At 50.3% G+C, this 20931-nt stretch overlaps 2 protein-coding genes across 2 annotated transcripts; one reads left to right on the top strand and one right to left on the bottom strand.

The window, feature by feature from the left end:
- Window positions 1-5277: 5277 nt before the first annotated feature.
- MIND_00183800 (uncharacterized protein) lies at window positions 5278-6903 on the top strand (the record flags this gene model as incomplete). Its single annotated transcript, XM_037358751.1, has 1 exon — window positions 5278-6903. The coding sequence occupies one exon, from the start codon at window positions 5278-5280 to the stop codon at window positions 6901-6903; it is 1626 nt and encodes a 541-aa protein (XP_037223846.1).
- A 4971-nt stretch (window positions 6904-11874) lies between these two features.
- On the bottom strand, window positions 11875-13319 carry MIND_00183900 (uncharacterized protein; the record flags this gene model as incomplete). The annotated part of the gene is made up of 5 exons (XM_037358752.1): window positions 11875-11978; window positions 12029-12340; window positions 12394-12982; window positions 13034-13132; window positions 13182-13319. 5 exons carry the CDS (start codon window positions 13317-13319, stop codon window positions 11875-11877), a joined length of 1242 nt encoding a protein of 413 aa, XP_037223847.1.
- Window positions 13320-20931: the final 7612 nt, after the last annotated feature.

Below are 20931 nucleotides of genomic sequence, written 5' to 3' on the forward strand. Positions count from 1 at the left end.
ATTCTGGCGGCGAAAAACTTCACTGACTTCCCACATATAGGCAGAAATCTGGCCAGGAAGCCAGTCGAAAACGCAAGAGATCCGATGACGACGACGAAGAAGCGGAAGAGACGGAGAGGGATGAGCTTGAGGAGAGCGAAGACGATGAAGCCCCCGCCAAAGGCAAAGGCAAGGCCCCTGTGACGAGGTCCAAACCTCGCTCGAAGAAACGCCGCACCACCCCCTCCAAGAAACGCCGCACCACCCCCTCGTTCCTGTCCATCCCACGACGCGCCTTCGAATTCGGACGACGACAAGGCAATGAGCGAGTACACGGATTTCGAAGACACACCACCCCCACGATATCCCACGTGGCTGCGACAACCTCTACCAGCTCCACCCCGTGCGCCATCCCCACCAGTCCCCGGAGAACTTAGAGTCTATCGTGGAATGCCGGCTGAACGACGCGAGGCGCTGGAGAAATTGGGGGCCAAGGATCTTCGTCGGTGGAGAATCTGTCTTGTCGAAGAACTCAACCCAACGCGGTCTCGACAGCTCATGGAAAAACTGTCAGAAGAAGAGGCCTTGCGCAATTGCACGTATATTATACCGGACGAGTAAGTGCTCTCCAAGGATATGGCGTCTAACTGAATAATTTCACAGCTGCAAAGAACTCGGGGCAAACGAAGATCTCCTACAGCTGCCCCCATGGCGCTGGTGGGAGCAGGAGTTCTTCGTCCCACTCTGCGACTACTATCCAGGACGATGCTACGAATGCGGCGCGATCGAAGGTTGGGGTGGACGGGACTGTATCTTCTGTTGCCCAGAAGGCGAGCCGGAAGTCGATGATGATGGCCTGGAGGAGGGCGTGTACAGGGAGTATTCAGACAAGGGCGAGGAGGATCTGGAGGACATAAAAGAGGAGGTGGTGGAGATTGACATCCCAGGCGTGGACGCTGACTATATTGCACCTGATTTTGTCCAAAGCCAGCATTGAGATAGCCCGTTGCGTGTACTCTGTATATTGTTTTGAATATTTTGTCTATTAAAGTTCCCTAACTGATTTGACACTGCGTGTGACCTCGTGACGTGACAAGCACCTCTTGCCATCGATTGCCGCCATGGCTTTGCATCTTCAGGATCTTGCGGCCGCTCTACCTGCGGCCATGACGTCTGCGGACAAGGCGGCATACGGTGCCCTGGAGCAGGCAATCAGCACACGTTTCGCGGCCATCTATCCTTCTGCCGACGGCTACTATGTGGTGTGGAAAGGCCTGGAGATAGGCATATTCAATTCGTGGTGCGTCCTCAAACCCTCTACTGTTTGATTCTATTTATATAGAATTGCAGGGCCCGAGCCCATCATGTAACCAACGGCGTCAGCGGGAACGGCCACTGCCGTCGCACCAATTATAACGACGCAGTCAAGCGCTTGGCGGAGGAGCTCTGGCGGCAGGGATGGAGGGAGCTGCCAAGCTCTTCTCCACTTGTGCCCACCACTCCAACCCGCTTCGTTCCCCGGACCCCCACCACCCTGTCTGCAACCCCCTCTACGGCAAGCTTCTCCTCCCCGCCAGCTTCCCCTACGCCAGCGGTCAGAACCCGAGCCGGCCCTTCTTCTTCAACGGACGCGGTATTGCCAGAGCCCCGATCTGTTGAAGATCAGTGCTTTGTTGTCGTTGGGAAGTCCTCGGTGGCCTTCTTCATCGAAAGGTATGTGGCGTTGGCATCTGTATCGGCAAATAACTAAGGAACACCCAGGGGCGATGCCAATCTCGAAGTCGCCAGATTGAAGAAGTCCAACACCTACGAGGACTTCTTGAGGTTTGGGGACACTGAGAAGGCATCGAAGTGGGTCGCGAAGGCGATACGGGGTGTGAACAAGAAGGACTAGCGGACTTTTGTATTTTATAGTTAATATTCATGTTATGGAGGGTATATGTGGAGTGCAGTTGTGCCAGTCAGTTGAGGAACAAAATGTCTTGACAAGATTTCTAAAAAAAAAGAGGGACCGCTGTGGGACTCGAACAAAAGACCTCTTAAACCAGTGGGACCATGCGTGATAGTGGAAACTGGCCTTGTTTCAAGCAACACGCGCCGTCCCACTAGTCTAAGAAGGTCTTAAAATAGTTCATATATTGATGGATCTGTTGTGCAGCCGCCCCCGCCTCAGACGTGCATGTCACACTGACACGTGCTCGTCACCCCACGCGCGGCATCATTCACGTGTGGTGTGGTGTGACCATCAACAATCAACAACCTTCGTCTACTCACCCACTCACCTCCATGCCCACGTCTGACTCCTCAGACTCTGACTCCGGCCCAGCCACCTCGACCTTTGCCGCTCGAAACCCTGGTCGGGCCAAACAACCATCTCGTTCCCGGCCTGGGCGACAAAAAAAGTCTGCAGTCGCTCAAGCCGCCGATGCAGCGCATTCGCAGGAGAAGCTGAAGAAGCGTGAGGCGTTCAACGATGCAGTGGACGCCTTCTTCCTCCTCCGAGAAGAAACCATTGCCACCATCGCCAAGGAACACAACAAGAAACCGAGCTACGTTCGTGACTTGCTCATGGGCAAGTCGCAGTTCAGCACTAGCCGCCGACCAAGTCTCTACCGTGCGGTACTTCATGACCGGTCTCTCAAGGCCAAGGGAAAAGGTGTGTTGCTTCCGGTCAGCAGTCCCCGAATACTGACCTGTGTTTAGGAAAGGCGATTCCACTCAAGGAGCTCCAGCAAGACTTGCAAGACGACATTAACGACGGCGAAGTTGACCTCGCAAACATGGACTCCGATGAGGAGGAACGTGTAATCAAGCAGCTATTAGACTCGCGGGATCTTGAGCGGCGCGGGGGGTTTGGGCAACCAATAAAGGCGCGCAAAACAATGTGCGGGCTGTACTGCAGCGTATCCTGAGAGAGGTACGTGAAACTCATCTTAGGCATTTAAAACGTCTCATATCTTTGGCAGATTGTGGAGCTCTTCAAACGGACCGGGGTCCGTGTCGTATTCCTGGCCTCGCGTGGTCATCCAGACGATCCCATCCGACCGTGTGGCGACGGCTCTGGTGGCGCGAAGGAGTTCTTCCGCCAATGCCCCAACCTCTTCAACTCCCGCACGCCCACCACCTTTGTCGACATTCTGCGGGCGTTTGAAATGTGGTGTATGAGCTTGGATTCGAGCTCTGGCCCAAAGAAACGATATTGGGAGCGTCCGGAAGGATGTTTCACGGTTGTTCAATGAGCAAATCAGTGGGTGTATTTCTTAATTCCTCCGCTGTCTCTGACATATAAAGCTCCGCACGAGTGTCAACACCCGCGGATGTTTGCACAGGTACCTGCAGGAAAACATCTGCAGGTTTGACATCCGCGGATACAGGTATCCGTTTCCCACGGATGCCAAGAGTACAGGTATGACTCTGGAAGATCTTAATTTTCATTATCTTCTATATATTCCAGTCACTACAGTCTTCTTATGCCCTGTAGTGTTCATATCAGTATAGTACTTGATACTATATTCTATATAAGCTCTTAATATTGTCAATATACCTCAGTATCCTAATATTTTATTCAAAATACCCGTGGATAACCCGTGCAGGTACCCGTATCCGTGAGTACAGGTACCCGTTTCCCACGGATGCTGCAAATGCAGGTATTGGTTTTGAAGCCTAAATTACCCGCAGGTAGAGTACAGGTATTTATCCGTGACACTCGTGAGAAGCCTTACTGACATACCTGTAGGGGAGGTATTGAAGAACAAAGACTTGGAGATGGCCTGGGGAAACTTTGAGCTCGCCCTCTCAGAGCTCCACAGCCTCGAGATTATCGGAGTCCCCGCCAACATCGACCTCTCCACACGTCCTGCTCTGTGGAACGTGGAAAAGTGCCGACAAGTTCGCTACCTCCTCGATGTGGGGGAGATAAGAATTAAGAAGATGAGCAAGACCGATCACGCGGCGCTGGTGGCTCGGCTCAACGCAAAGCGGGCGGAGTCTTCTACTGGGTCTATTTCCCAGCGGAAGAGAAGGTCAGACGCAGGCGTTGCTCGAGGTCCAAGGAAGACCCAGGAAGCTGTCCCGTCCACTTCACCTGCCGACTCCTCTGCTGATTCCGCCTCCGCCTCCGCCTCCCGGACCAACGGCGACGCCTGAAATGCCGACAAGGCCAGCAACCCCACCAACAACAACAGTGCCCCCGCTTCCCTACGGATTGGGACCACTGCTCGCCACCAGGCCTGCAAGAGCTCCGGCCCCCCACCGGCCTGCGAAACGATTATCACACCAATCCTGCTTTTGAAGGCAGCTCCCGCAACACGTTTCCCGAATTCAACTACGACGACAATGCCCAGTTGGACTTCGGTGGCAGCGACAATGCCCCTTTCTACTTCGGTGGCAGCAGCGAAGTCCCCAATGGCGATGAGATTGACTGGGATGCAGTGCAGGCAGCGTTTCAGTCGGCGACGCAGTCTGGGCAGGGCCCGCTCGGTTTCGACGTGTCCAAGGCCACAGACGGGCCCCCGTCAATGGACCCCTACCCCTTCTCTTACAACGGTCCCCCTTCTGCGACCACAGCGACTGGGATCATCCCCGCCACCTCTTCACCAGCTGTCCGGGACACTCCGGCTCCTAACGTGTTCGTGTTCGTTGACACGAATGCCTCGGCCAAGTCACGGAAGCGGAAAGCGCCAGAGAATGATACCTCGGCCAAGCCGCGGAAGCGGAAAGCGCTGGAGAATGGGAAAACTGGGGGCACAACGAGGAAGGTCCGAGCAGATGCTGGAATGTCGAGGAGCGAGTACCGGGCTTTGAGAGAGCGAGAGAATGAGGAGTAGATTACCCTGTATTACATATAATAGACGCTGCCTTCTTCTTTTTTTTACAAGTAATAAAGTTCCTTAACTGAGCTATTCTCCAAGACGGGCCTGTGGGCCGGCCGTTGATGCGGGAGATTGATGCGGCCAGCTGGCCGGACAGCACGTCACCCTGTGATAGATGGCTGATTGTCCGGTTGATCAGGACCGGATACGGTAACCGGAGCTATTGCTCCGTGTATTTATTGCGTGCTGGACATATTACAATAACGGGCGCTAATTAACGGTGGCCACGCCCCCCTTGTCCACCGTTTATATAGGGTGGGGTTGGGGATCCTTAGGTGTTCTGCATGCAGCTGCACTCCATAATCACAGAGATATTATTCAATTCTTATTGGCAGAGAAGCCAGTAATTGATCAAATTGCTGGGAACTTTGGAACAGCTCTCCAGGCTGCTGCATCAACAGGAGCAACTCAGACTCTTCAGCTTCTGATGAGATCAGGAGCACAGATTGATGTGGTTTCTAGTAAACATGGGACAGCACTGCATGCTGCTGCATCTGGGGGCCACACAGATGTTGTTCAGATTCTGGTCAGGGCAGGGGCACAGATTGACTTGGTTGCTGGTCATCATGGGACAGCGCTCCAAGCTGCTGCATATAGGGGCCACACAGAGATTGTTCAGATTCTGGTCAGGGCAGGGGCACAGATTGACTTGATTGCTAGTCATCATGGGACAGCTCTCCAGGCTGCTGCATCTTGGGGCCACACAGAAACTGTTCAGATGTTGATTAGTGCAGGAGCACATATTGACATGGTTTCTGGTAAACATGGGACAGCGGTGCATGCTGCTGCATCTGAGGGCCACATAGACATCATTCAGATTCTGATCAGTGCAGGTGCACAGATTGACTTAGTTTCTGGTGAAAATGGGACAGCTCTCCATGCTGCTGCATCTGGGGGCCACATAGAAACTGTTCGGATTCTAATCAGTGCAGGTGCACAGATTGACTTGGTTGCTGGTATATTTGGGACAGCTCTCCATGCTGCTGCATCTGGGGGCGACATAGAAACTGTTCAGATTCTAATCAGTGCAGGTGCACAGATTGACTTGGTTGCTGGTATATTTGGGACAGCGCTGCATGCTGCTGCATCTGAGGGCCATATAGACATCATTCAGATTCTGATCAGTGCAGGGGCACAGATTGACTTAGTTTCTGGTGAAAATGGGACAGCTCTCTATGCTGCTGCATCTGGGGGCCACATAGAAACTGTTCAGATTCTAATCAGTGCAGGGGCACAGATTGACATGGTTTCTGGTAAACATGGGACAGCACTGCATGCTGCTGCATCTGAGGGCCATACAGACATTGTTCAGATTCTGGTCAGGGCAGGGGCACAGATTGACTTGATTGCTAGTCATCATGGGACAGCTCTCCAAGCTGCTGCATATAGGGGCCACACAGATGTCGTTCAGATTTTGATCAGCGCAGGGGCACAGATTGACTTAGTTTCTAGTGAACATAGCACAGCTCTCCATGCTGCTGCATCTTGGGGCCACATAGAAACCATTCAGATGTTAATCAGTGCAGGGGCACAGATTGACGTGGCTTCTGGTAAACATGGGACAGCGCTGCATGCTGCTGCATCTGAGGGCCATATAGACATTGTTCAGATGCTGATCAGTGCACAGGCACAGATTGACTTAATTTCCAGTGAAAATGGGACAGCCCTTCAGGTTGCTGCATATATGGGCCACACAGACACTGTTCAGATGTTGATCAGTGCAGGGGCACAAATTAACTTGGTTGCTGGTTATTATGGGACAGCTCTCCATGCTGCTGCATCTGGGGGCCACACAGACATTGTTCAGATTCTGGTCAATGCCGGGGCACAGATTGACTTGGTTGCTGGTGATTATGGGACAGTTCTTCATGTTGCAGCATCTATGGGCAATACAGACATGGTTCACATTCTGATCAGTGCAGGATCACAGATTGACTTGGTTGCTGGTTTGTTTGGGACAGCTCTCCACGCTGCCCTATGGTATGGCCACACAGAAACTGTTCAGATTCTGCTCACAGCAGGGGCCCAGAGTTCAGTGCATAACCCTAATTGACTTTATGGAGACACCTGCATATTTTCAGGTTGCATACCCCGAGCTTTAACCTAAGCAGTTTCATCCCATGAGGTTATCCTGGTTGCTGGATTTTTTTCATTACTATCCACCACTTGCCACATTACACATAAAAATTTTGTCCCTATGCTTTACTCATCCTGAGAAAATTCCTTTAGTTTTCTAGTCAGATCTCTGATATAGTTCCAGAAAGCATAGTAACAAAGATATAGAAAATGCCTCATCTGTGAGAATTTGACTGTATACTGTATGACCCCCTCTGAGAAAACTCAATGGCGGGTTTTATATATGGTCTGTAAGGTGCGGTAAGTAAATCAGAGTACTGTAAGTGAGATGAGTAAAGTGGCCATGTGCGCGGAAGGCGCATCGAGTTGTGAATGGGGAAAATGGGTACTAGCCCATCTGTACGAGAGGATAGAGAAGGAGGAGAGGGAAACAACGGGCGAATTGAATCACCGTCGATTAAAGTAAAAGCCGGTTGTGCGGCGTAATGCGCACAATGCACGGTGTCGTGGTGATTACCTAGGTTGTCGCAAGCCGCTAGATATGCGAACTGGACATGTTCGCGGGCATTCGTCAGTGGTGTTGGTGGCCCAGTCATTGAAGCCAGCAAGCGCATTGTCAGCCAGATATAGCTGCTCGGCAGCCTTCTTCTCGGTGATTCGTCGCGGGGTCAAGCTAGCGTGTGCGAGGGCCGAGACTTTGGGTTTAGCGAGTATAGTGCATGCCAGTGATAAGCCGCAGTCTGGGACAGACCAGGAAACGACTAATTTTGTCAATTTTGTTGCTCAGCACACGTCTCAGGGTTGACATGAGTCCCGAATGGTCAACTAGGGAGTTATCTGCATCAGAACCAGTCAAAGTCTATCAAATCGCTCTCAGTGATTCCAAAATCTTGACTAGGAAAAGTTTGCAGAGCCCATTTTCTTGCTAGAATCTATCCAATTCTATGCAAAATACCCAACGGGAGTATATTCTAAAAGGCATATTTGGTTTGGCGCGCAGTGGAGACTCGAAGTCGACTTCTCCTAGATAAGGGACACCCCTATCTCTGTTGGTATCGAGAACTGACATCATTGGAACGTGGTTTCGGATCATGCTGGAGGATCGAGAGTGCCAAGGGACGGTTAAACGGCGAAAACACACTCAATTGATTGGGGCCTGGACCTGCGATCAATGGCGACTCTAAAACACTGTCAAGGAACTGGACATCTGAACATTGGAAATGCGCCAGGACAGTTAGGACAACTACCGCTGAGGCCATACGCACAAGATACAAGTTATGGCACCTGTTAATCCCAATTATCCCTTCTAATTAGAATAGACAGCACGCTTGGGTGCCCATTCTAATTAGAAGAGATGTCTCAAAACTCCCTATGCTGCAATAAAGGGGGCAATAAAACTGCAATATTTCTGAGGCCCCAGGCTCTAAGTCATTTCTTGACCTATTGTACAAGGTCAGCCGTGTCACGGCTGATACTAAAGGCTAGTAACTTGATGATAATCTAGCACCTATAGTTTCCACATATCCTACCAAGTCCATACACTCTGTTACATAGTGTGATATGAGGTCCCAAATGTGACATAGTTCCCAAAAGGGAAATTTTCGCAGTTCAACAACAGAATGATTGGAGAATGTCACAAATTGTCACAAAATCAAAGTTGTGCATTTTGACTATACAAACAACTTTTATTAAGTGACCTATGGTCACAGCTCAATAACTGTGTCAGCACTGGCCAATTATTTGCTGATATACACCTGATGTAGTGATATCTCACTAAGTTGATAACTTATATGGATAATTTCAGTACTATAAAGGGTACCTGTATGAGTGGACTAATATCCTTGACAATACAATGTTATTAATATATATATATCATCTCATGATTATTCATTACAGATATTGATGCAGCAATATCTCCACCAATTCTACATCAAATTAGATGATTGTCATACTGGTAGCTAGATAATAACCTAATGTAAACATGCTCTGATGTGAGTCTAGGCTTATAACCTTAAGTTATACTGGTATCCCCCTTTTCTGCAGTTTTTTTAAAAAAATTTGATTGAGCACAATGATCACTTGTGTTATATCCCGTGCATCTTCGGACGCTCCGAGGGTTATCCTTGGAGCGCAACAGGGTTTTTACGTGATGAAGGTATCTGAGCGTTTCCCTTCAAACAGTTAATCTGCACGCAGGCTCTCTCAGACCTGTTCGGACTCTCCGCCCATCAACTCAGATCTTTACCCATTTGGACTTTGGTTTGTTTACCTATATCCTTTAGGTGTTCGCCTTGTTTCCTTTGCCTCGTGTATGTCTTCTCGCTCCCCTTACTTACTATGCCTTTGCACTTAACCCGCAGGGAGATCCTGCGGACCACATCGGATCTCCCTGTGAGGTCATATGCCTTATGTTTACCACTTAGTATAAATACTCGTACTCTACGATCCTGTACTTCAGTTTCGTCATTAACGTTTCTTGCCTCGCTCTCCGCTCTCATCCGACTCCCTCCTCGTTCTAAGCCTTTACCCCTTCGGCTTCTCCGAACGTATCCGTTGGAGTTCACATATTTGTTCAGACTTGCTTTCGGCCTGCAAGACGTGTGTAGTCGCTCACTCCGATATAGTGTTGTGATAGCCACTCGGTTCTGCTTCGGACTTTCCGCTACTTCCTTTCGGTTCTTGCACGGCACTTAACAACTTGATATCTTGCTGAGGGATCCATGGATATGGTGGCTCCCGTTGGCTCATTGCAAAGTCTCTATTCATTTCAGGAAAGTTTTACCAGTGATCACTGAAGGGCCCCTCCATTTGGTTAGGCTGAGGCAGAGGCTCTCGGAGGGGGGAGGGCCCTCCATCAGAGGGGCCAAGGAGGGCCTCTCCTCAAATGTAGAAATGTTACAATATCAGGTTGAGTTAAGTTACCTGGTTGCTGAGATGCTGTAGATGCTTTCTATTTTCAAGAGTATTATATGCTCTACAGTTCATTGAGCAACGCTGCAAAAAGAGAATTTTTAAAAAATATGTGTTATCAGTTATCTTTGATGAGTTGATGTGATCAAAGGGCCCATGGAGGGCCTATAGCGGTTTTGACTAATGGCAGAAGCCCTCACCAGAGGGCCCTCCGGACCCTCCGCCTCCAAAGGACCAAAGGCCTCTCCCCCTCAGACAATCACTGAGTTTTAGCACGCTGAAAAATTCCGAAATCTGGCTGACAGTGATTGAAAGCTTGTCATGCCAGCAGCAAGCCAAGACCATTAATTTGACCATGTATCATTGCATCAGCATGGATGAAATTCAGCTACCACACAGCTGCTGGAGGGATGATGGTGATGGCACTGGCATATTAGCGGCAGCCTTGTGTTGGAGCTCAATCCGTCCAGTTGTTTTCCCTTCAAGTTCCACTGAGATGATGATGACACAAGCATCTATATTAATATAAAACAGCAATTTATAACCATGGTATCTCCAAATAAATGGCTCCCTGCTCAACTTTGAAAAAGAAGAAGTCATGCAAAATTGTGCTAAGTTGTCAAGTGCCGTGCAGAACAGAGGGGGGTTTCTACTATGACTAACGGGCCAGTAGCTGCCTGACATGAAAGAACACAAGACCAACCAGACCGGAGCGGAGTCGGAGCAGACCAAGGCCCGCGAGCGGAGTGAGTCCGGTTGAAGGACCAGAGACGAGGGAATAGGATCGGAGTCGTTCCGCACAGAAGAGGAGTGCAAGTGACGTTTATAATCAAGCTAAAGTACCATAGCTACCTTATCTGTTTAAATACTGATTGTAAGTAGAAAGGGAAGACCATAAGTAAGTACAATGTATGGAGTGCATATGGAAAGTAACAAGCCTAAGGACATAAAGAGATATAAGTAACAAGGCAAAAGACATACAGAGTACAAGGTCACCGGAGCAACCAGATCAGATCAGGCCAGGGCGAGCCGTGACCGGTCCGCGGGCCGTGGCACATGACAGATGCACGGATATGAGTCATGACATAAGGCCAGAAATCAGCACATGTGTATACCCAAGGCATAGGACAGTGGACTGTCAGGGGAATTCCGATTCCAGTGATCACATCACTGCCTCCATCAAGCATATCACCACCCTGCCCTGGCAATCCCCCTGGGACCTGGCCTTGCCATGTGACATGGCACAGACATACTGCTCGGAGCAACAATCACACTTGGCACATCAAGAGCATAGTACTGTAGCATTTTATTCACACTAGGTATAAAATTCAAATTTCTTTCACATGTCACATTGTTTTGTTTAAAATCCTCTCCCAAAATAGCAATTGTGACATTTCTGGGCGCCGGAGGCGCCAAGAACTTCCCAATTAGGAAGTAATTCAAATTCATATTTTCATATTCAATATCATCATACTACTTTTGGCATTCAAATTGAATAAAATGCAACAGTATATAGTTCAGCTACCTAGCAGGTGGACCCTTCGAGATTCTTCTCTTTGGATCCTCCCCTGCTTGGCTTTCGTCGGAGTCTCCAGGGTTGCCCTTACAGCAAAAGAAACTCTTCATGGTTGTTCAGATTTATCAGCTACTTATGTTGTCTGGCTCAAGTTGTCAACTTGACCCGAGCCGAGCCAAAACTCACTCCAACTAGCGGCAACAGGAGAGCCTGATGGGGCAGTCGGAACCTTATATGTGCATCACAACCGCAAACATTCAAGTTCAGCGCACACTACCATCCCACAACAACAACAAAAAATATGCAAATTCCACGATGCGCCGTAAACTAAAACAATAATCAGTACAGGTACAACAACCAAGGTACCTAGTTCCAATGAGGGTGATACGTAATGTACTATATATGTCGGGGGCTATTATACAGGGGCTAAACTTCCGATGGATCAAAATGAGAGGGAAAGGCCAAACGAGGGGAAGCGGTGGAACAGCGAAGGTGAAAGGGGGGGATGGGTAGACGGGGGACCTAGCAGCGCGCGCCGTCGAAATCTTTGTGCACGCGCATATGCTGCCCCAGGTTGTCGTTCCGCGAGAAGTCCTTCCCGCAACCGGGGTACGGGCAGCGGTGCGCTATATTAAAGTCAGCGACGATTCTACACAGCCAAAACAGAGGGACATACGCTTTTCGTGCGTGTGAATGCTGCGCACGTGCCGCTTCAGGTGCTCCCCGCGGGCAAAGCACTTCCCGCAGCCCGCCACCTTACACGTGTACATCCGCGCCACAGCGTTCTTCCCCGCACCGCGCCCGCCGGCGGACAGCGTCTGAACGGTTGGCACACGCCGTCCGCGGCTCTTCTTTGTCAGGTTCGGAACCGGGATCGGAGGCGGCAGCCCGCTGCTCGGCCGTGCCCTAGTGCGCCGCATGTCGGGCCCGTCGAGCGGGGAGGTTGGCGGATACGGGGATGTGGGGGAGTAACCGAGATCGGACATGCCTACAGACTTCAGTTAACTCCTGAGAATTAAATCGATCAGAAAAGCAACGCACCTCCCGAGTATGCATAGTCGTAGGGATAGCTAGGGCCAGGGTACGTTGGCGCATAGGGTGCATAACGGGCGCGGCGGCGGGAGCTACCACCTGGAATGAAATCCCCGTCCGAATCACGGTCGCTGCCGTTGTCAACATACTCGCTGTCGCCGTCAACCTCCGCACTGCCGCTTCCATCCGCGTCGCTGCCCTCGTCAACAGAGGTAGCTGCTGTGCTCGGCCCCGCAGCGTGCAGCCCCAGCATGTTGTCGACAAGCAGTGGCGAGTGAGACCCACTGCGGGGACCCACGCTGGGGCTCCGCGGCGGAGACGATATGGGCGAGCCTTGGTGCGCGGTTTGGAAGACAAAGCGGGGGTCCACATGTTGGTGGTAAGACACGCTCTGGGAGTGCGCCCGCGCAATCACGGGGGAAGACGGCTGTGGCGCTGACAGGTGCTGCATCGAGGCGGAGTGGTGGAGCCCATGGGAGGAGTGCTGGTATTGGTGGGCGTGGGGGAGCGAGGAGGAGTAGTGGGCCTGTTGCTGCTGTGCGTGGAAGGTGTTCTGGGCAGGCCACGGCGAGCTCGAAGTCTGTGTGCTTTCGTAGGGCTACCGCTGCGGTCAGAGGACGATAGAGTCAAGATGAGTCAGCAAACACACCTGGTAGTGTCCATACATCGACCCACTGAAGCTACGCTGGAAGCCCGGACCGTAGGAGGGAGCTGGGGCAAAGTCACCCGCGCCCTCGTTCTTCAGGTTCTACACCAAGTCAGTGGGGAAGCCAAGCAGCTAGACAGCAGCGACGCACGTAATACTGGGCGAAGAAAGGCTTCACGCTGTCAAACGCCTCATCGAGCGGCGAGCGCAGCCCTTGGCTCGAGTCAGTGTAGTCCGTCCGGACGCTCCCGACACTGAACTCGGTGTACGTCGGCGAGGGGCTCTCCATCGGACGGGTGGATGGGCGGAAGGGAGGGGTGCTTTAAAGGGGAGGAGGCACTTCGTCCGTGTTAACGAGGGCTTTTAATTAAAGCCAGGTGTCACTTACGCCCATGCCAGGTGAAATACCCACTGATCGTGGACAATGCATTAACAGAGACAGAGACAGCACCACCGATCGCATCCGCAGAATGCAGTGGAGCTGAAATAATGCGCCCCTAGTATGCCAATAGCGGCCATATACGACCAAGAGTTAGCGCTGGGGAGGGGCGAGCGAAAAAAAAAAGAGACAGCCGTCATGTATGCAAATCACGGCATTATGACTCGCTTTTGATCGCCTAACAGAAATGCACCATTGCGACATCGGGTAGCACCGGTGGGGTCAACGGGAGCGACAGAGTTTTTAGAGTGTGCCCTTCGACGTGGGAGTATTGGCCCGCCTGGCTCGCGTCCGCCACTGTCGGCGGCGGGCGGCGGCAGCCCCTTTTACGCCCGCCCCTCAGCGGCCAATTGGCCAACGCGGTGCATGTCCGGAAGAAACATCGCACCGCATCATCCGTCTTGGAAATCCGTCTTGGCCAACCCGCGTCCCCCGCCAACGCCGATCCGCGCGGGCGCCGGATAATCCGCGCCCTCCACCGCGCAGCCACCGCACTAACGCCGCGACTCTCATCATGCACCATGTCCGTGTTCGCGGCAGCGGTGCGCGTCGGCGCACTGCGTCCCTGGCCTAAGTGCCCCGATCACGCCCATCACGCGTGATGCGCGCAATTCGGCGATGTCGACGGCGGGAGTGGCGAGCGGGACTAGTGTCGTGAGGGCGACCGTCGCCACGGAGTGCATTAAGGCGGCCGAAGAAGGAAGCTCACTAGCTGTTCGGGGAAGGAGTAGCGGCGCGCCGTAAATCGGATCAGTCTCCCGCAGTAGTTCAGGGTCGGCTGGATTTAGTCTAAATTTCGGGCTTACGCAGTGCTCAGTGGATCGCCAGTAAATTATTGCCAGCAGAAGACCAGCTAGCCAAAAACAATAGGAACCCCAACTCTACAGTCGTAGCAACCATGGCACTAGAGCTTAAATATGACACATACTAGTATTTTGTCTCCACTTTCCATATTCGGTGATACTGTAAAATTATTTAGCAAAGAGAGCTATTAATAACATTCAGATTGATTTCTTGGAACAAGCAATGTACTGATATAAATACTATCTAGTGTAGAGAGATTTCTGTCATCAGATACAACACCTCAAATGTGATGCTTTGTAAACTGAGGCCTGTTTATGACGTCGCCTACAGTTGGGAACAAACAAAGGTGGCAAAAAATATATAAGGAATAGGCATATTATGAAAAGTTTGTAGGAATGGCAGTATAGCTCTCAAAGGTGAGAACCCACCAACAAATTTCATCTTCATTGTGCCAGTGGGTCAGGTTTGAGAGAGTGATGTCAGCATCGGCCTTGGGCTGTATCAGGTCATCCAACTACGAAGGGGTCTGAGAAGCATGAAAGGATGGGGGTTTTAGCCTGGAGAATAGATGATATTAGCCTAGCAACTACACCCTATAGGTATGGCTTTTATACACGAGTTGTCAAGATGATTAGAGAGAGGATCAAGCAGCCGCTAGGTTCCAGGGCAGATCGGATGGATGCTGCATACACGGCGGGCAACTCTAAGTCCTTTGGCAAAGAGTTGCCCAGTGTCCCTTGGGCGTCCCTTGCCACTGCGCTTTGGTGCCTCTATATTAAGTACTTATACATACAAGTACTATGGCCTAAAATAATACTTACTTCCTTCTTTGAGTTTCCAGTTTTTACCAACATTTCCAATTTTATGGCATCAACACCGACTTTGGTAGGATTGGTGGTGATTTCCAACAAATTGCCCGTCTATTCGGCGTTCACATCATGATCTCTGGGGCTGCATTTATGATTTCCTACAGGTGAAGTTACATCAAAACATGTGCTTGGCGGCAGGAGGAGCGCAATTTTGCAGCCTTTCTATTGGATTTGCAACTTGATGACGGAAGAAGTTTGGCCGCCAACAGTGCAGTCCCTCTTCGTCCTCGCATGCGCTGCAATGACACAAGCATCCTCATCAATTCCCTCCGAGTCTACGTATACAGCCCTACCCTGGCAGTTCTGATGTCGTTACTACACCATGAACCCGACCCGGCGGGAGTGTTGAGGGGCAGTGCCAGGCCGATAAAGCCTAGCCTGAAATCAGGCCGGGCCGGCCGCCCCGCCGCCCTGGCCTGGCAGAGGACTTGCACTGAGTGGCTACATCATGTGAGAACGGGGCTTCCGCGGGTACGGGTGCGGGCCGCCCTGAACCTCAGGTGGGCTGCCCTGAACCCGCTGGCCCGCTGCTTGGCCTGCCGGGCCCAGCATGTCCGGGCCAGTGATCGGCTGGGCTGCCGGGGCAATCTTGTCACTGGATGATGGCTGCCTCCAGCAATACCAAGTCGATGGCAACAACCACTCAGTTGCATACGCCATATCTCCATCATAGTCAGGCGGGCCTCGGGAAAGCAGGCCGCTGGTGGGAGATGGTCTCATGAGTTATGGAATTAATATTCATATTTTGGAGTGAAATCTTGCTCCGACACTCTTGATGCCAGTGGCCTCACAATATAGTTGCTTTTACCGCTATTATTGCTTTTGTAAATATTTTTAATGAACAGAGGTAACAAAGCTCCAACAAAGCCTTAACAAAGCATCCATAAGGTGGAAAGGGACAATGGAGACACTTTAGCCAAAGGACTTCACATTGCCCGCCGTGATAGGACCTGTAGAGGCGAAGGGAAGTACACAGCCCCTCAGCCTGACCCAAACCGTGACAAGTGATTCTCCTACATCTTCTTCTGCAGGCTACCTCACTTAAATGTTTTATCAATTGGTCATTTCACTGGATAGATACATATAGAGCTGGATTAACAGGAGAAGCAGCAAAATGGGCTGCGAGAAAGCAGAAACAGCCCAGAGGTGTCTCCCAAAATTCAGCAGCAGCTTTAGATGAGGAAGCTACACAGGCTCATCAACAAAACTCAATCTGCCTGGCAGCCCTGGCAACAGGGCTGACAGGCCGATCACAGGGCTGACAGGCCAACAGAATCAGACTGGCGGCATTATGACATAGCCACCGTCAAAAAAAAATTCTGTCGACAGAATTGCCACAGAATCTCAACAGAAAGCTTACAGGTTTGCTCAAAATGCACCTTCAACCTCAGTAATACAATGTTATGACAGGAATGGATTCATATTTTCAACGGTACTAGTACATGACTAACACAACACAGTATTTTGTAGCCCCCTCAGAACCTACTTACTGACCGGATCGAGAGCAGTGTGCTGTCCCTCATGGTGATCAATGCCGCGCCCTGGCTTTACGCTGACAGTGCAGAACACTCTACAGTTTGTCAGCAAGTGGACAAAAGGGAAGGGCTACAATGCACCGCTGAGAATGGTGGTGGAGCCAAGCTGCCACTGGCACGGCTGAAGACAGTCACGAACAAGCAGCATCTGGGTCATGCCTAGGTGCTGGATGAGCCAAGCTAAGAATAAAAACCGAAGACAAACCTTGGCATTATTGACATGAGACCCAAAATCTCCGGGAGAGCAACGGGAGCGCCACTGATTATGACGACAAGCTGGTTCAGTGGGTGTCACTCTTGCGGTCGGCGGGACATTCTACGCAACATCCTATGCTCAACAAGTGTTGCCGTGTGGGTAGCCCTAGCCCTAACAGTCAGTCCAAGCCATAAACAGACTTATGGCGCACCTAACAGGCAGAGGCCTTGGTGGCAGTCGAAAGTGCATGCACCATTGTCTATGGAAGTGAGCTAGACTTCATACTGTGGTGGTGGTGTGGCGCTGGAGTCGAAGCCAGAGGCAGGCGGCAGGTCTGAGGGAGGAGGGGGAGGTCCTGGAGGTGGTAAGTCATTGTGGTGAAAGGGGAAAAACGAGGGAGTGTGACGGGTGTTACGGTATTGCCATGTTACACATATCTTTGATGTACGTTTGGACTTGGAAAGTTGGCATCAAACTCCCGTTACTCCGGCCAAGTCCACACCTTGGCAATGGGAAGAAATCTGTCGAATTCTGTCAAGCCGTTAATTCTGTTGCCAGGCCGTCAGGCATGCCAGACGATCGACAGGCTTCTACAGGCCGGCCAGGCGCCGTCAGGGCGATTGGGTTTTGCTGATGCTGGGTCCACTTGAGGTTGCCAGAGGTACACTAGGTATGTTCAATAGGTTCAAAATTTTGGCTGAACACAACAGTATGTCGGAATGTTATGTAAGCTATGTATATAGGGTTTTTTTAGGTCTCTGATCTGAATCTGAAGTCAGCTAAGCTCTCTATAGACTCCTTGCCTGAAATTGAGTTTGCTGCCTTCCTTTGTCCCCAATTGTAGAAGTTAATTTCATATAGTATCATGTATTGCTTTTTGGTGGTTGCATTATCTAAAAGGTCCTCTGATAACTCTAGTAGATCTCCTGATAAAGTCACTGAAAGTCCTTTTAACTGGGTTTTTGCAAGCATCAAATCAGAGTCCAGACTATCGCCCCTGCCAAGGATGGTCACAGGGTTTCCTCATCTAGGCAATACTATAAGTAAAGCCCTGGGTATTTAGAGCCTTATTCATACACATACCTGCACAGCCACCATACCCACAGATGTGGGTATGAGTATGAGTAGTTATGGCTATGGTTATGGGTTTTACTCATAGGTACTGTCAATTCTAAACCCCCAAAGACTTATATATTGGCTAGTTTAACTCAATTTTATTCTATCTTGCCTCTAGCTCAGGCTCATCCTTACATCCTCTTTATATAGATGACTTGATATATGATCAATAGATATGATACATCTTATCTGATCTACCCATAGGTCAGTGGGTATAATCTATACCTATACCCATGTGGATCACCCGTAGCTGTAGGATTTAGCCTACAGGCCTAGGGATTGCTTGATAGGATATACCCTAAAAACCAAGGAATTGTTAGAGCTAGGAATGGCTAGCAGGATAGGCTATGAAATACTAAAGAAATACTCTCAGAATAATTAATAACTCCATCAAATTGATTGATGTGATGAAGAAAATACTATATATAGTACTGTTAACTCCTTTTCTTCAGGCCGAAGACCCGGTATATAGTGGGGAAGGCCTGTATCAATGTTTCTCCTAATTGGGACAAAAATGATGTAGCTGGACATATCCATCAAAACTACTGATGGCAATCAAAAATTGTTCCACATCAATAACATTACTTAAGGGATGCCCTTACATATCAGATAAGTACCTTTAATTAGCTAGAAAGAATTAAAATATATTTTATGATTGTGTGACATGTGTGACTCTGAGATACTAGGCCAGCAAAAGCTAGAGTGACACAGCCTAGGAGCTCCTAGTTCTTAGGAACAGCTTGGGTTTTAGGGTATATCCTATCAAGCTATTCCTAGGCTATAATAGCCTAAATCTTACCACTACGGCTCTGTGGATAAGCCCCGCATACCGATGTAAGTCTGCCTTACCCATGCTATAGCCTATCTTCATCTGTTGAAATATATTACAAGAGATGATGTGTTTTATGCACATGAGCAACTCAGACTTGAGTTTCATTTATAGAGAACTTTGTAGATAATTTGGCCATAATAAAGGAGAGGATACTGATAGCGGTCCTTTTGCATATCTGGGACCAATGAACGATAGATGCATAGAATATGGATGATGTTGATATACATATCTGCCAGTGAGAATTCAGCACTGCTGAATTCTCTTAAGGAAATCCTGTGTGGTATAGTACACTAAATGTATAACCCCAGCTTTGTCTTGTGTTATGAGACTACAGCAAATCTTGATAATATGTTCAACTTTCATTAACTTTTTTGCATTAGGCAACTGTGTAGTTTTTGTTGTCATTGCAGGGGCTGTCTGCAGTTTAGTTGCATTTAGCAGATGTGTTGCAGGTGAAACCCATTCCAGGGGCAAGCATTGCAAGGTCTGCTTGGTTTGCTGGTTGCAGCTTAATATACACCGCCAATGGTTCTCCAGCTGCGACATAGCTGGGAAATCCGCGGCAGACACACGTATGACACCCGGCTGGATCCATGATCGACTCCAGGTGTCATCCATGTTTATGCTGGATCCAGAGTGGCTGGAAACCAGCTGACCCAGCTAGCTGCCTTATATCTTACCTGCTATATAATACACACAGTAGACAGGAGAAATGAAAAAAAAAACACAAAAATTACACACAAAATGATAGATTGCAAGAGTAAGCAAATACACAGGTGCTACTTGAACCCCCACCACCAGCACCACTAGATAAGCTGGGATTCCACCAAGCTCCAGGCCCGCATCTGAATCCACTGCCAGTAGCATCTGAGACGCGCTGGCGCCCATGCCAAGCACGACGGGTCACTGGACAACCATGTCTTGTCGAGCAACAGGAGAGAACATGGTGGAGCTAGCGAACATGCCACCTGCCATCGAGACTATTGAACAGGGTAGGTGAGAGAAGACCACGATTGACAACACACCATTGGAGCATGCCGTTGCCATGACCGGCGCCTTGCTCCCCATCTTTGTCGTGGCGGCCGGTATCGTCAGTGCATTCGCCCTCGAACGCGGTGTTATTGGGCGTGAAATACCCGCAGGCAGCGGTATATCCACAGGACCTATCGAACCGTCAGCGCTTCAGACCGCAGAGATGAAGGCCCACAAGGATTACACACCTCGAATCCTGGCGGTCCGCCAATACAGCGTCGACGGCGCCATGTCATTCCTGACAAACGCGCTCTCCGCCATCTCCATGTTTGCATGTCATTGGCGGCAGCGCCCTCGCAATACTGCTCCCGCAGCTTGTAGTGGTGAGAATGGGTGGGCCGCGTGGCATTGAGATGGGCAGATAGATTTCGCCGCATGCCGCCGCCCACCTGCCGCTACCCGCCGCGACCTTTACCCCCATCGCCGATTTCCCCTGTCACGCTGCCGCCACCGTCACACGGTGGAGTAGCGGCTGGGTAGCGGCGAAGTGCATGTTCTGACACAAAACATACAATTCGCCGCTCACCGCGGTGTGGCGTTCGAGCTGCATATGACAACGAGCGGCCGTCAAGAGTTGCAACCTGAGCCGCATGGTTCCAACCACGGGTCCAGCTCCAGCAGTGCCCATCACGATGTCGTCGCTCGTCACACCGAGCTCATCGCCGTCACACAGTGGGAGGCGGCGAAGTCGCGAATTTTTGAAGTTCCATTTTTTTATATAGCTCGATGTATTCTGAGCTCCTGTACACAACAGTGAAGACCCAGTCATGCCGTTTGTCCTCCTTCTGCCTCTATACCTATTTTAAGTCGTGTATTGATTTTTATGATTCACTTGGCACACCAGTGGCAGCGACAGGCCGTCTCCCAAGCCCATGTATACACTCCGACACATGCAGAGGTCCCAATAGCTTGTCCTGATATCGCTCCAGCATCGCGGCGCTGTGTGCTGTTGCTTCGCTGTCACTGCGGCGCTATTGCAGCGGCCGCACACAAGCCGCACAATGGGTAGCGGCGAAGTGCTTAATTTTTATGAGTTGGGATTTTTGCTCTCATTGGAAGGCCTGGAGCTTCAGACTAT

The sequence above is a fragment of the Mycena indigotica genome (genome assembly GCF_014461135.1).
Source record: "Mycena indigotica strain 171206Taipei chromosome Unknown Mind.scaff0002, whole genome shotgun sequence".
NCBI lineage: Eukaryota > Fungi > Basidiomycota > Agaricomycetes > Agaricales > Mycenaceae > Mycena > Mycena indigotica.